Source organism: Aethalodelphis obliquidens, unplaced genomic scaffold, assembly GCF_003676395.1.
Source record: "Aethalodelphis obliquidens isolate GAN/ISIS:26980383/991018 unplaced genomic scaffold, ASM367639v1 scaffold15, whole genome shotgun sequence".
In the NCBI taxonomy this organism is placed as follows: Eukaryota; Metazoa; Chordata; class Mammalia; order Artiodactyla; family Delphinidae; genus Aethalodelphis; species Aethalodelphis obliquidens.
In genome coordinates this window covers 14,561,938-14,578,912 of record NW_020837959.1, presented here as the reverse complement: position 1 = coordinate 14,578,912, position 16,975 = coordinate 14,561,938, and the positions used below count along the sequence as shown (strand labels likewise).

Here is a 16,975-nt window from a genome sequence, read left to right as displayed (position 1 = left end):
TTGTAATGCCAGTCTGCTGACTTTACACAAAACAGAGCCCGTGTTCCACAATCCCTTTATTCAGTAAGAAGTTCGAAAAAATGCTCTAGAGACTTGAGGAACCTGAAGAGACCATCACGAGCTGTTTCTACAAACCAACAACTGGAGCCACTGATCCAAACAAAGCGTCACAGTTCATAGAAACTTCTCATTTAGTCCTCAAGTTAGACAGAAAAATCAGTGATCAAGTGTGAATGTAAAATGATGCAGCCACAGCGGAAGAGTAGGACGTTCCTCAGAATGCTAAACATAAAATCAGCATATAATACAGCAAGTCAACTTCCTGGGGATGTACTCAAAAGAACTGAAAGCACAGACTTGAACACATATTTGAACACCCATGCTCACAGCAGCATTATTCACAACAGCCAAAAGGTAGAAACAACGCAAATGTCCACTGACAGATGAATGGATACACAACACCTATAATGGAGCATTACTCAGTCTTGAAAAGGAATGAAATGCTGGCACCTGCGACAACATGGATGAACCTTGAAGACACTGTGCTACATGACGTAAGCCAGACACAAAGTGACAAACATTTATGATTCCACTTCTGTGAGGCACCTAGCGCAGTCAAATTCATAGAGAGAAGTAGAACGGTGACGGCTGAGGGGAGAGGGGGTGGGGAGTTAGTGTTTAAAGGGTGCAGAGGTTCAGTTTGGGAAGATGAAAAAGTTCTGGAGACGAATAGCGACGATGGCTGCACAACAATGTGAACGTGCCTAATGTCACTAAACAGTGCACTTAAAGAGTTAAAATGGACAATTTGATGTTGTGTATATGTTACTACAATTTTTTTGAAAAGCAGTGATCAAAAGTAATTTTACCAAAGCAGTTGAAAGGTAGATAAACGACAAGTCATTCTTACATATGATACATCCCACAAGATCATTCAAAGTTACAACTGTGACTTAGCAGCCATTCCATTTCTAACACCCAACCTGATTTCTCCCCAGGACCAGGGATTAGCGGGGGTGGGGGGGGTGCATAAACCCCAAAGATCAGAGGGGCTTTTCAGAGCTGCTGTGCAGTGCCAGCTTCTCCCCTAAGGAACTAGCCCACCTGTAACCTGCTAAGAAGTGTCGCATTTCTACTCCTAAAAAGGATCCTAGATGTAAGGCTGTGCCTGAGGAGACTGGTCTTTCCCACGTTTCTGGAATTTCAGGTCACGTCTATGGTATAATCCCAACAATAGCTGACTTCCTAAAGAACAATTCTCTTACCCTAATCAAGCCAGCAAATTAATGGCTTTGGGACATGTTTACATTCATCGAAGCAAATGTGCCAGATTATATCAGATTTCCCAACGGCAACGCCAAGTGTTAGTGGGAAGAGGAAGAAAAACTGGTAGACAATGGCTCACCTGTGCAGCAAAGAGCGATCTGTTTGACTGAACCATGAGACCTAATGAAAGGTTTTCACAGTGCACTTCTGGTGAAATTTCCTATTTATTTATGGGAGCTAAGCATGATCTGGAGAGACAAGCATCTAGCTAATCTGTGGGAACCTGAGTACCCATCTCCTAAATAGTAGAAGGTGCAACAGAATAACAAAGATGATGATGAACGACAAGGAAGACCCCTGACTAGAGTGTACGGGCACCACTGCCATTTCCACGTCACCCAGGAGGAAACCGGCTCAGATGCTGTAGCCAAACACAGACAGTGAGATGCCAGGTTCCTGGGTTCACAGGCCCCCGAGATTCACAAGACTCTGCTCAAGAAAAGATGACAAGGGCTTTCCTGGTGGCGCTGTGGTTGAGAGTCTGCCTGCCGATGCAGGGGACACAGGTTCGTGCCCCGGTCTGGGAAGATCCCACATGCCACAGAGCGGCTGGGTCCATAAGCCGTGGCCGCTGAGCCTGCGCTCCACAACGGGAGAGGCCATAACAGTGAGAGGCCCGCGTACCGCAAAAAAAAAAAAAAAAAAAGAAAAGAAAAAGAAAAGAAAAGATGATGACACATCTTCCATTTTGCCAAGAAAAGTACTGCCAAGAAACAGAAGGTCTAAATAAGTAGCAACCAGGTAAAAGAAGTGAAAATTTTCAATTTAAATTGTTTGGTTTTGGCTTTCAAGGATGATTTTAATTGTTTTTTAATAGAAAGTGTATACATTTAAGGTGTATAACATGTTGCTTTGATATAAATATACAGTGGGAAATAATTACTGTAGGAAAACCACTTAACATGTCCATTATGTAGTTGTCCTTTGTGTGTGTATCTGCTGTCTCAGTAAATTTCAAGTATACAATACAGTCAAATGAAAATTCTTTAAAAAGTAAATAGGTAAAAGAGATATCCAGGATCAAGTTTATAAAGAGCCCCTCAGCTCTTGACACTGGTGTATCTGTGGCAATTCCTTCGTAAAGACACCTGAAATCCTTACTCCTTTTATACTAGTTAAGACCAGGGTAATCTATGGAATAATTCTATGGGCATTTCTCAATACAAAAGCACTGAAAACATCAAACCAGGTCTTATTAAAACTGCTATAATACATACTAAAGAAAAAAGGGAAATGTATTACGAAAAAGACTTTGAATGAACGGTAACAAATTCTCCCTAAAATTACTAAAAACAATGAAAAATTTCAAGTTTTATCCCAAACATCTATTTTCTTGAATACTGTTATGAACAATCACAACTCTACAACACAATGAGTGAGTCTGTATGTAGCATGGACTCCATTTACATTTTTCTTTAGTTAACATAATTATAATGAATATGATTAGATGGGTCACTTAAAAATATAAACATTCTCTTTCTCAAATACATTCTTTTCTCCTAGATTTAACTTTATAGATCCAATCACTGAAGCTTACTATTAAATACAACTTTGTGTAAATAAAGGTTTTCATGAACAACAACAGTCTCCATAAATACCACTATGCGATTTAGGCATGAAAACAGTAAAAAAAAAAAAAAAAAAAATCAACTTGATAACACAGGTGCTGCTTATAGACTTCATTACAAATTTACTGCATATAATGCAGTGGACTGTGAATGAAAGTTATCAAAAGCAGCCCTGATCTGAGAGAAATCTTTTCATTACATTTTTGTAAGGTTTGCTTAAACAACAAAATTGGCTTGATGCAAATACCAAGCTCTGAAGTATGGTGTAAATGAGGACAGTCATTAAGAAAAAAATTTTTTTCCCGGGTACAATGTGTTTTTCTTACTTTTTTTTACTGAAGTATACTTGATGTGCAATATTATATAAGTCACACGTGTACAATGTAGTGATTCACAATTTTGACTAGTTATAAAGTTTTTACTTGACAGAGAACTTTCCCAAAAGGCTTCTGATAGTTCAGGAAAGGTACACACGTTGGTTCCGAGTGACACTTACCTTGCGGTAAATCATATGGCACATGGCTACTCTTAACCTCATCCCCGCACACTGAACATGATAGAAGTATAAGTGGTGCAGAATGGCCAGAACGAGTGTGCAGGCACTCAGCACTCCGGCATAGCCGTAGGCTTTGTACAAAGCAGCAGAATCAGTGGGATTGTAGTTTTCAAAATAACCAATAATTTTCCCCAAAATTATGGGCTGAACTACTCTGGTGCTTTCCTAAAAGTAAAGAAAAAAAGCCTTAATTAGAAATACAAGCCAAACCAGTTTTTCTTAACACAAACTTTACTTTTATTATTACTTGTTAAAAAGGTATTTTGACAAAACGCAACATTCATGGTTAACCTAAAAGAAAAACCCACATATCCACTATCTTCTATAACACAAGCAGACAACAGTTTTAACCTTAAGCAAAAATTTTACAAAGACAATAAAGCCTTAGTACATCGTGCTTCGTACACTGCGGATGCTCAGTAAATATTACAACCGGTGCTTTAGAAAACATTTGGCAAAATACCAAGTAAGTCTTAGCTGAAGATAAGCTGAGGAAGGGTAAGAAATTTGCTTCCATATGAACAAGCCCTGCTGGCAGCCTGCCCCTGCCCCCTGTACTCTCAACGTCCCAGCCCAACAGAAAGTCAAGATGGTTCATGTACAGGAGACATGCTCTTGCCACCACCTTCTGTTTTAAGAGCCTTTATGAAATGAGACACTGGCATGAACACATCCACTCTTTCCCAACCCAAACTCCACATGTCCAAAGATCAAGAAAATGGAGCCCAGCTTCTGAGGGAGCATCACAAAGAAACAAAGCTTGGGAGGTTCGCCGGCTCTCAGCCCCAGGGGCCACTGTGTGAATATGTCTCTACCCACTAGAAGCTGGGATGTTCCTTGGAGTCAAAAATTAAACAGGACAGAAGCCAAGCTAAAAACTGATGTCATCCATGGTTCTCCATCCGCCATACACTGCAGTTGCTGGTTTGGAAGAAATGTTACCAATCATCTATTCCCCAAGGCCAAAATTCAAATCCTAAAACCAATGAGTTCGGAGGCATTGATGCTTACCTCCTGAGAAAGACTTAGTGAAAGCAATTTTTTTTCCCAAAACTAAAGGCACAACAGCAACACTTGCCCACCCTGCCAAATGGCCGCTCCACCCGGTAACCTCCTTCCTCCCTCTACTCACCCCTCCAAAGTTACCCTTCTCCCCCATCAAGGAAAACCAAACACTCAACACAAATCCAAGTCACCAAAAGTAAACACCTCCACCCTCCACATCCTTTCCTCCACAGACTTCTCAAAAGACCAAGTGCCAAAAGTTTGGAAATCTTTCTGGAACTCGGCTTTTCCTTTCAGGCAATCCCTCCTTACTGACACAGACATGGTAAACAAATGACAGGTTGAATTTGATAGCTCTCTTCTGTCCGTCTGAAGCTGAAGAACCCACACACAAGAGGAAGGGATGGAGACTCCAAAACTCCAAACGCGAAACAAAACTAACATGCAGGGCTTCCCTGGTGGCGTAGTGGTTGAGAGTCCGCCTGCCGATGCAGGGGACGCGGGTTCGTGCCCCGGTCCGGGAGGATCCCACATGCCACGGAGCGGCTGGGCCCGTGAGCCATGGCCGCTGAGCCTGCGCGTCCGGAGCCTGTGCTCCGCAACGGGAGAGGCCACAGCAGTGAGAGGCCCGCGTACCGCAAAAAAAAAAAAAAAAACTAACATGCATTTTTTGCTCAACCAACTAGTACCCAATCAGGATATTTACAGAAAGCTGTCCCCGTCCCTCAAATCGGTGTGACATCAAACCCCAACCCTCCTGTCTTGCTCTACACACATGTTCACAGGCTGCACCAGCTGCCTCGCCTTCCATGAGGTCATGGAAGGTTTCATCTACTACAGACAAGTAAGGGAACACTGTTTAGTTGAACAATCATGATGAGTAAGACCATCAGATCAGAACAAGATAATCGGCTCCCAAGGACACAAAGGCTCACTGTTCCATTTTCAGCATGCCCCTTCATTCACCCCTAGAGGCACTAAGAGTGCATGGAAGAGTCCCTCATACAGCAGAGGGTAAAACACACTGTTTAGAATTTACTGAGATGGAAATCTGGAGGCTTACACAGAGAAGCAAGAATGTCAAACTGTACACACGGGCAGTCCCAGCCCGGGTACGGCCACGGGCAGCCCGGTGCTGCAACCTACGAACCTGGGACTCTCCACCAGACGCCCAGCGGTAACACTTGCCGTCCCAAACTTGCCTAAAACTTATAATTATCTTTGGGAATCACCATTCCCTGTTACTCAGCTCTCCGTTTGAGCCTAATGTCGGAAACCCACCAAAGAGAATACCGACAGATGCAACAAATTCAGCAAAAAAGAGTACAAAATAAAGGCAGGTCACTACTGCCTAAGCGTCATGATTTTTTCACTGAGACCGTCTTTAATAACTCAATTGAGCAAGCAGTCTCATTAAGGAGTAATGCCAGGGACTTCCCTGGTGGTCCAGTGGTAAAGAATCCGCCTTACAATGCAGGGGACACAGGTTCAATCCCTGGCCAGGGAACTAAGATCCCACGTGCCGCGGGGCAACTAAGCCCACGTGCCACAACTACTGAGCTCGTGCACCTCAACTAGAGGCCGTGTGCTCTGGAACCCGCACGCCACGACTACAAAGCCCACGCACCCTGGAGCCTGTGCTCCACAACTAGAGAAAACCCGTACGCCACAACTAGAGAGAAGCCCACACACCACAACGAAGATCCCACGTGCCGCAACTAAGACCCGATGCAGCAAAAATATTAAATGAATTAAATAAATAAATCTTTTTTAAAAAAAAAAAAAAGTAATGCCAGTCCGTGGCCCAAAGCTTCCAAACTGCTGTCTGTTCCTGAGCCTAACCCTCAACTAGTGAGAAATAAAACAACTGAAACAATATTCATCATCAAACCTGAAACTAACCAAGTGAAAACTTTCTGGATAAGCAGGAACAAGGTCAAAAATTGCTCCAATAAACCCTTCATCTTTGGCACCAACTTATGACCCAGTGAATATTCTTTCCACGAACTAACTGAGAATACAGTTCTTATTCCTTCGCAAGAATTCTTCACAACTGCAAAACCATAAAGGAATTTTAAAACAACCCAATATAATACGACAAAGCCCCAATGTTCGACGTTTCACAAGAGTCTCTCAGGCAAATATTTCTGGGTGAAGTCCTTCGTATTCAGCCTCCTGAAAGCACCTCACATTTAACCCCACCTCTTACTTCTTAGGGGTATTTCTTACACAGTTTGATGGTAGAACTTCCCCAGTAGGTACAGTTTCTCCTCCATGTTTCCCCATGTTCTTTCTTTCTAGTTTCTCCTCCATGTTTCCCCATGTTCTTTCTTTCTCTTTCTTCCTTCCTTTCTTTCCTTCTTTTTCTTTCTTTCTTTCCTTATTTATTTATTTTATTCGGCTGCACCGGGTCTTAGTTGTGGCATGAGGGACCTAGTTCCCTGACCAGGGATCGAACCCGGGGCCCCCCCGCACTGGGGGCACAGAGTCTTAGCCACTGGACCAGCAGGGAAGTCCCTCCCCCATGTACTTTAAATATTTCTTGCCCAACTCCATCATCTCTGAGTCATGAGGGGAAAAAGAAAAATCACAGGAAATAGAAACCATCTAACACACAAAGAAACAAATGAGTGAGCTTGGGGGGAAATGAATAGGCAGTTAATTTTTAGAAACTGGGGAAGAAGTGACCAAGTTAGAGTTGAGAAAGATACAGAGGCTAAGGAGGAAAAGCAGTGGATCGGGAGAAATAATCACCACCAGGATTCTGTATCTGTCTTGACTCCTCTTTTCCACAGTGGCCTTCGTTGTGACTGCATCACCTCGAGCAGTGAAGAGCCCTCACAGGCCTGAGGCCCAGCCTCCAGGAACTGGTTTAGGTTCAACAGATGAGGGATGGAGCCTTAAATTCCCTCTCCCTGGAAGATTCTGGATGCAGAAACTAACCTCATGTAAACATCTGCTATCTTCCTCTCCTGCATCACCACGGCATCTGAGTCTAGAGGGGCTACAGACCTGCTCTGAATGACTTACAAGTACCACCAAGGGTTTTAATCAGAATTCCATGAGACATATTGTACTTCCAAGAAAAACCTATATGAACACAAGTCCTGAGGTTCCAGCTAAACGGGGGGAGGGGGGAGCCTTATGAGAGGTTACTAGGAAAAGCAGAGTAAACAAGTTAAGAAAGGTAGAGTTGGATTCCTTATGCAAACCCAATCTTCATTGACAAGATTCTTTTGTGATTTAGAGCCAACCTTCTCTTCCAGGTATAGAGAAGGAGAAGCCCTTACAAATGGAGTTATCAATGTAAATGTCCCTGTGTCTATTTCTCAAAATACAGTCAGCTCAAAATAATCTTCACTCCAGAAAGTCACATTCTAGGGTGGTGCATTCTGCTACCTTTCAACATTATTCTGTTTTTCTATTTTTAAAATGTTCTTTAAAATCTTCGGGGGGGGGGGGGGGGGACAAAAAAAACACACTGCAGGAGGCAGCTGAAAGAGGAGCACAGAGCTGTTTTCAGAAAAAAAAAGTTGTTCTCATAAAGTCTTGGCTCTGCGAGCCTTCACTGGAAGCTGTGGTGGGAGAGGAAGCCTCAGGACAGAATGCAAAGAACACTGGCCTAGGAATCAGAACGCTGGGCTTCAGAACCCAGGTCTGCCACCTGCAAGTCACATGACCCCCTAAGCCCATCATGTGCCCTCCTGCACCTCCAGGGCCTTGTCTGTGGAAATACTTGCCTTGTCTACCTCAGAGGAATCCTGGGACAGCTACATGCAATACAACAAACAGCTCAAAGTGCTCTGAAACCAGCATAAAAACAAGTGTAAGCTATGATCACTTTATCATCCAGAAGTTCTGGGAAGAGACCTGTTCTATTCTGAATGGCAGAGGCTGGTTTCACAAAGGGTTGGAAAACTCATTGCTTCTTACAGGCGATCATAGCAGAACAAGCACTCCTGAGAAGTCATTCATAAAAGCCAACTTTTCTGGAAAGTAATAAAAAGTTTCGGTTCTAAGCAGATTTTTAAAATTTGAACCATTATAAATGCAGTCTTGTAAAAATGAGTCACATACTTGCCTGACTTCTTAAAAAACGACGGGTTGAGAAGGGTGGGGGGATGAGTGAAATAGGTGAAGGAGATTAAAAGGTACAGTCTTACAGTTATAATATAAATAAGGCAAGAGAATGTAACGTAGAGCACAGGAAATATAGTCAATAATATTGGAAAAGTTTCTATGGTGACAGAGGGTAACTAGACTTATGGGGGTGATCATTCTGTAACGTATAGAAATATTTAATCACTACGTTGCATACCTGAAACGAATATAATATTGTAAGTCAATCATGCTCCCATTTTTTTTAAACTTTTAATTGTTATAATAAAAACTTACATGTGTTTAAAAAAAAGGAAAGAAAATTGATTGAAAAGCATCACCCTCATTTATGACTCAAGGTCATCACTGTGGGTATTACTGCTATCTAATGGCTAATGTATACACTCAAGAACCAGCAGGGCGCACACAGCAGGTCTGCTCTGCAGGTCCCCCATATCCTTTGCTCAGTGCTCCCTCTACCTCTCCCTTGCTGTGTGGCCCTCAGTGGCTGCTCATGGCCCACAGCATCTTTACCACCAGTAGCCATCCTCAGTCTTCTGGGTTGAGTGGACGTGAGAGACATGTGGAAGGAAGTGTTGGGAAATAGATGCAAAGGCCCAGTACAGCTCTCAGGGAAGCGGAGGATTCTGCTTACTTCCAATCCATCGGATGAGTTCCAAAGTAAGTTTAAACAAACATGTGCCTTCCTACAGGCTCCACCTGGACCAGAGACCATCAGTAAAAGTGGCCTCAGAAAAAGGCCAAATGAGGCCTTGCTAAGGGTAAGGTGGGGGCCATTTCTAAGGGTCCCGGGAATAATACACAGCCCCTCAGGCCACTCCTCCCCTCTCAGGGGAAGGGACTGGGCCAACCCACACTTGCTCTTTGAGGTCACCGCACTCACACAGCAGCGAGCAGGCAGAGACCTCCTCTCTCAGGGAGGAGGCCCCCGATGACCTCGGGAGGCAGCCTCTGCGTCTCTGGCCCAGGCAGAGGCTTCAGGCTCCTCCTCTCCCACCTGAGGGCCCTGGGCAGGCAGAGACCCGTCCTCCCCACCTGCGGTCCCCAGGAAGGTGCACACAGGAGCCAGGCGTGCTGGGAACTCGCTGGTTGTTCTGTTCTAGTTAGGGGTGGCCTGCAAGAGCTCCATGTTCAACATCAGTCTGGTACTTGTTTCTCCAAGCGTTATGATCACTCCTCAATTATCAGAGGACAGAGGTTTTCATACTTCAAAATCCTAATCCCGAAAGCCTCGCCCTGGGCTGGAATCACCTGACTCTTCCCGCTGGTGCCGCCGGTAGTGCCAGGGGAGGCCCCGCCTGCACTGTGGGTGGTCACAGCACACTCCATGGGAATCATGGATGATCCGCGAGGCACTCTGTGCACCAGAGGAATTAAAAGAGGGCTGGAGGTCACAAAGGAAGAAACATCTGCGTTTTAGAGAATCCAGGACGGAGTACTGAGTATACATCTTCCACTATCTAAAATACGAAGACCAGGGACTTCCCCGGTGGCGCAGTGGTTAAGACTCTGCGTTCCCCATGCAGGGGGCCCAGGTTCGATCTCTGGTCAGGGAACTAGATCCCACATGCATGCCCCCAGAAAGAGTTCGCATGCCAGTGGTTAAGAATCCACCTGCCAGTGCAGGGGACTCGGGTTCGAGCCCTGGTCTGGGAAGATCCCCACAGGCCACGGAGCAACTCAGCCCGTGCGCCACAACTACTGAACCTGCGCTCTACAGCCCACGAGCCACAACTACTGAGTCCATGTGCCACAACTACTGAAGCCCGAGCACCTAGAGGCTGTGCTCCGCAAGAAAAGCCATGACAAGGAGAGGCCCCCGCACCACAACAAAAGAGTAGCCCCCGCTCTCCGCAACTAGAGAAAGCCCGCATGCAGCAATGAAGACCCAACGCAGCCAAAAATAAATAAATAAATAAATAAATTTGTTGGGGGTGGGGGGGAAGAGTTCGCATGCCACAACTAAGGAGCTCACCTGCCACAACCAAATAAATAAATAAATAAATATTTTTTTAAAATAAAATAAAATACAAAGACCAGCAAGCAGCACAGATGATCACAAAATGGGCAGTTGCTTCATAAAATCAATTATTTAACTAACATTTATTGCATCTAACTCAGTAGCTTTAATCACTGAAAACCCAAAACAGCACCTGAAAATGAGTTTTAAAATGGAACAGATCCTTATTAGCTCTGTCATAAGGAATGATTTTTAACGTCTCCAAAACAGCAGTATGTCAAACGGCAAGTCTAGGAAAACAGGAATATTTGTGTTGGATTTCAGGCTTCGTTTGACTGCCAGTAAAATTCGATGTTTACTTCTCCTTGAGCTTTAATGGCCCTCAACTCCCTGAACTCCACTGCATCAGAACTAAGAGTTCTGCAAGTTATTATCCTAAGAACACAAATTTGGAATGAGCACCGTACGCCAGTCACAACACTCACCTAGGGAAGAGAGGCCACTGTCTAGTGTTATACTGTAAACCACCACGAGTTCCGCCACTTATTATCCTCACCAGTCCAGCTGCTCCTACCCAGCTGTCACCCTAGGACCTCAGGCCTGGGGCACACCTGTGTGTGGGAAAGTGTATTCAGACAGCAGAACAGGAGAACTGCTCCGCACCCCAGTAACCGACCTGGGATCCTCATTCTCGCGGAGCAAATGCAACCGCATATCCACAGGGGTGCAAGTTCTCAGCGAGCTCTCAGCAAGCAACTGAGCGCTCTTACTAAAAAACAGCACGGAACACTCCACCTGTGCCCAGATTATCAATGTCCCACCGTAGCCACCATCCAAGACCTACTACCTTCCCCCGGCCCATCTCAGGGCGCCCATCTGGAATGGTTTCGTGAAAGTGTGGATGGCTGTATGACTGATTCACTTTGTTATAAAGCAGAAACTAACACACCATTGTAAAGCAATTATACCCCAATAAAGATGATAAAAAAAAAAAAAAAAAAAAAAGTGTGGATGGTTGTTTAGAACTTGGGTCACCAGAACAGTCACAACCTCATCCACTTACAGCCGGTAACGAGTAAAAGGTGGTTTCCTAAAGGGCCTCTCCTGGTCCATCTAAATACAGCATGACACTGCTGCTAGCGTCAAAGCCCTAGGAACTTCTTCACCCAGGAGCTGTGGTCGCCTTGACTCCGCCCTCATTTATGTTCCCATCTGGCTTCCTGCTCCAGGAAGTCCTTAGCAACCTATTTATTATCCTTACACCAAGTTCAGGATGCATGTGTCTGAGACCATGAAAACAAAGCTCTCAAGACAAGCCCTCCTGACCCTGGACAAGCTCAGTCATTAAGACGGACATTCTCTGAAGTCAGAGCGTCCGAGATGGAACCTCAGTCCGTCCTTTATGCTTCGTGTGACCACAGGCACACTGTGTAACTACTTAGCACTCTGTATCTTCTTCTCTAAAATGGGGGTAATATAATACCTATGACTTTGTTGACTCAGACAAAGAAATAATACTAATATCACATATAAAGTGATTACAGCAGTTCTGGTACATGGTTTTTTCAAGAACTTAATATTTTTATTGCCACACTAATAGTACTGCAGCCGCCACCACCAGTGCTACTGAGTAGGAGCCCCTGTTACTGCTACTAGTACTTCTAGTACTACTACTGAGACGAGCCCGCACGTTTGCCAGGTCCTCTGCTCCCCCCTTTTCTGCCATGACTGCCCAACAACCAACCTCCTGAAAGAGGGGCCAGTGCTCTACCAGTTGCACCTTATGCAGCCCCCAGGTCTGGTTTTCCTGGACCCCTAGCAGGAAGTATTACCGGGGCTGGACAACTTTGGAATCAAAGCTCCCAGCACCCCAGTGCGGCCGATTCCCTCTCAGGAAGAACCCCAGTTCCTGCGGCCTCTCCCTCTGTGTCTGCTTCTCCCATAAGCTGCCACAGCAAAGACCTGGAGCTCATATTAGGATGGGATCCATCTAAAGTTTAGTGACCCCACCCAAGGGACCAACAGTGCAGGACAGCATGAAACACCTGCAGCTCGCTGCAAACCCAGCCACATGGGCCACGCTTTGAGACCCACCTGCCTTCACCTTCTTCAGCATCTGGTACCAAAGAGAAACTAGAGAACCAGGGACAGCAGAGAAAGACCTGCTTCGGGATATGATCCAACACTAAACCCTGAGGCCACTCATCTCTGCTCACCCCAAACCAGGCACCTGGCATGAGCTGCAGGCACACCCCGACGCCCCAAGGTTTCCGGACAAGCAGAATTCATGAGCGCTTGCTCTGTGAGGTCAGGAAATCCTACACACACAGTCCACACCAGCTTGCTGCCTGTATTTCAAACAGAGACTTACTGTGACTATGCAGAAACACCATCATTGGGACAGCTGTACACAGGTCAAAGAAGGGCTGGGACAGACTGAGGGGCTCCTGCACCCTCTCCAACCCCTGAGGAAATCGCATGGGTTTGCATCTCCACCCTGCCCTTCACAAGGCCACGGCAGTATCTAGGTGGTCAGTGCTCTCTCAAAGACGGAACACGGCCCCATATAGATGTCCCCACCCTCTGGCACAATGGCCAAGCCACCTTTGTCATCAATGAGAACTCAATCTCCCAGGACCATCCAGTCACCTGTGAGGTGACAGAATTCTCTGGTTTCTCCAGTTGTGTGGGGCAGGCTTCACCTACCCAACTACCCACTGCCCGCAGTGCCCTTCAGGACAACAAAGCCTTTCAAACAAGAGCCACACGATAAAAAAATGGGCGGAAGACCTAAGTACACACTCCTCCAAAGAAGACACACAGATGGCCCACAAACACATTTTAAAAGGCTCAACATCACTAATTACTACAGAAACACAAGTCAAAACTACAGTGAGATTTATCACCTCACACCAGTCAGAAAAGCCATCCTCAAAAACCCTATAAACAATAAATGCTGGAGAGGGTGTGGAGAAAGGGAACCCTCTTGCACTGTTGGTGGGAATGTAAATTGGTACAGTCACTATGGAGAACAGTATGGAGGTTCCTCAAAAAACTAAAAATAGAGCTACCATGTGACCCAGCAATCCCACTCCTGGGCATATACCCGCAGAAAACCATAATTACAAAAGATACATGCACCCCAATGTTCATCACAGCACTATTCACAATAGCCAGGACATAGAAGCAACTTAAGTGTCCATCGACAGATGAATGGATAAAGAAGATGTGGCACATATACACAATGGAATATTACTCAGCCATAAAAAGAAACGAAATTGAGTCATTTGTAGTGAGATGGATGGACATAGAGCCCGTCATACAGAGTGAAGTAAGTCAGAAAGAGAAAAACAAATATATAATATTGCATACATGTGGAATCTAGAAAAATGGTACGGATGAACTTACTTGCAAAGCAGAAATTGAGACACAAGGTACAGAACAAACTTATTGACACCAAGGAGGGAATTGGGGGCGGGGGGAGGCAGGATAAATTGGGACTGACATATACACCCTACTATGCAAAAAAGAGATAACTAATGAGATACTACTGTACAGCACAGGGAACTCTACTCAATGCTCCGTGGTGACCTAAATGGGAAGGAAATCTAAAAAAGAGGGGATATATGTATACATTAACTGATTCACTTTGCTGTACAGAAGAAATAACACAGCACTGTAAAGAAACTATACTCCAATAAAAATTTTAAAAAGAGCCACACCTGCCACCTACAAACCACCTAGCAGACCCATCTCACCCCCAATAAAAACATATTTATGACAACTCACCTTCTCCACCTAAAACAACTCTTTCACAGCAACTGCATCTTCTATCCCTCCTGCTCTCACACACTCACAGGCTGGCCCTGTCCCTACGGCAGCACTAAGGTACCACAGAGAGCACGAGCCACCCAAGTGGATTTGCAGCAGACCTCCAGCAGGCTGCAGCCGGAATAGGCAGGCCGACTGGCACTGTGCCCCCAGGGAGAACTGTCTCACTAGGGGATCTTAACCCAGAACCTTCTGGGTCATGGTGGTCACTGACCTCACAGCTTTCTGCCTTAGGTTCTCCCCTGCACATCCCCCTCCTACACCCTCTGCAAACTACCAAGGCTCTGCTTTCAACCAGCAATCCACTCCCACAGCCAGGGACCGAAACCAGAACGTGTGGTGCACAGAACTCGTGGTGAAGCTGGAGCTCCTCCCCGTGGGGGGCTTTGGCTCTCAGTGTCCGGCCCGCTGGGAAGGGCCAGCCCAGCGAAGGGTGTGCTCTTCCGAGCTTCCGAGCTCTGGGCAGCTCCAACCCAGATGCAGGGCCACGGGTTCTGTTCCGCTGGAAGGGGGAAGGTGAAGATACCTTCTTAGGAAAGCATTTATCAGATGTGACCTGGTCAAGTTAACAGTTATTTGTTGAGCGTCTGTAAAATGTCTTATGTTGTCGTGGGCTCAGGTCCAAGTTTACTTTCTCCAAACCCCAGGGCACATCTTCTTTGAGGTTTTGCTGGATTTTCTTTTGGTCAAGGATCACTTTCAGCAGTTATACGGAGCACCGAGAACATCCTAACATAGTATGTCTTTCCTTTTCAGCACCATCCCTCCACGACACTATGTAACCCCCTGGAGGTCCACTCCTTCTAAGGACCTGTCCATTCTAAAGCTAAATACAACCGCTGGGCTACACGTTTCCTAGACAAGGTTTATCCTCGGACCTTAAACGACTGGCCTCTCCCCACCCGTCGCATCCGTCTCATTACTGAGCCACATACACCGAAAAGCAATGCGCTGTATGTAACAGCTTTTACCTCAATTAACGTAAAAATCCCCAAAACTAAATAGGATTTCCAGTAACACTTTATGATCGCTTTCGTTAAAGAAGGCTCCCGTGTATCCTTCTCGGCTCTCAACACTTCTTGATCCCAGTACCTGCAATGAGAAACCAAGCACAGTAAAGAACAGCCCTGCCACGGGTAGAACAGGGGAGGTGGCAGAGTGGAAGATAGGCCATCACTCCAGGGCACTCTGTGGCTGTCCCATCAGTGCTGGTTAACTGCTTGCAGGGCTCCGGAAAGAGGAGGGTGCAGACCCTGAAGGACCAGAAAAACAGGCTCTGAGGGGAACAGTCACAGTCTCGGAAACCAGTTACTTCCAAGCTTTGCTGTATTCACAGCACCATGAGTAGCTCAAGAGGGCAGACAGCCTCCTCCAGGGACACCACCTCCGGGGACAGACTCAGCATCCAGGGCCTTGGCTGCTGGCTCCCTCCCCTTCCACAAACGCACAGGAAACACGGGGGGCCCCCCCGGCCTCCAAAGTGGGCGAAGCCCAGGGTCAGCCCCAGGCGGGTGAGCGTGCAATGTCATGGGCGAGGAGGCTGCAGGAGAACCCAGAGGAAGGTAAAGCCCACTCCAAACCACTGCCACACGCAGAAGCTCTCACCCTCCTTCCCCTCCCCCTCACCGCCTGCTACTCACCCCTGCAGCTCCTCCCCGAGGTGCTTGGAGCGATCCTCCGGAAGCACTGAGTACATGTCATCTTCTTCTAATCTGCGTTTGTGACCGATTTTAAACAAGGGGTTTAGCCACCTGTTAAAAATTAAAGGAGAGTGACATATATCCAAACTACACATCTGTCTAATTAGAATCCCACATCGACGGCCTTTGTCTTTAAAAAAATTAAAAATTAAAAAAAGAGGCCTACAGAAATAGGTCTACATTTTAAATATATAGAGATATGGGGGAAGAAAATTAGATGCGTGTTCACACACACACACACACACACACACACACACTCTCTCTCTCTCTCTCTCTCTCTCTCTCTCTCTCTCTCTCTCTCTCTCTCTCGCCCTCTCTCTCAACTCTATATGCTGAGAGGCCCTGGAAGAAGTGACACACTGGTAGCAGGGAGCATTCAAGTCTCCAGATCTTGGTGTTTTGTTTTTTTAACATACACAGTAATCATTTTTTTTATTCTTCTAATGAAAACTTTTAAGGTCAACTCTCAGCAGCTTTCAAATAACACAGTATTATTAACCACAGTCACTATGCTGGACATTACATCTCCATGACTTATTTCTTTTATAACTGAAGTTTGTGCCTTTTGGTCCCCTTCACCCAGATCTCGGCTTTTTAATATCCTTCCTAAGAGGAACCAGCGCTCCTTGAAGCAATGGCTGATTCCAAGGTTGGTTCAGTGTGTGTCAGCACCTGACAATTAGCTTTTTTCATCATAAGTGCCTGCCTGACATGCACGCAGCCCTTGACCCCAACAAGGCAGAAGTGCAGGTACAAGCTCACCACGTGCATGTGCTCTCCCTCCCTCCCTCTCCCTCTCTCTCTGGGGCTGTGTGACCTCAGGTGTGCCTTGTACCCTTCAGGACATGTGAGTGATAAATCTTGCCATTTCAGAACTCCCTCTTGGTTGTTGCTGAGACATGTCTCACAA

General features: G+C 45.8%; 1 protein-coding gene across 3 annotated transcripts in view; it reads right to left on the bottom strand.

Annotated features, from left to right (window-relative positions):
• The window catches only part of ABCC4 (ATP binding cassette subfamily C member 4 (PEL blood group)), a 213,616-nt gene that overhangs the window by 154,606 nt on the left and 42,035 nt on the right, over window positions 1-16,975 (bottom strand). The window contains exons 2-4 of one of the 3 annotated variants that reach the window (XM_027115989.1): window positions 16,006-16,116; window positions 15,337-15,457; window positions 3,391-3,615 (exon numbers count right to left, since the gene is read on the bottom strand). In XM_027115989.1, the coding sequence (XP_026971790.1) occupies window positions 3,391-3,615; window positions 15,337-15,457; window positions 16,006-16,116 (457 nt within the window). Of the gene's footprint in view, window positions 1-3,390; window positions 3,616-14,323; window positions 15,218-15,336; window positions 15,458-16,005; window positions 16,117-16,975 lie in introns of those variants that run through there. The other 2 variants (XM_027115990.1, XM_027115991.1) reach the window with 2 other exon arrangements.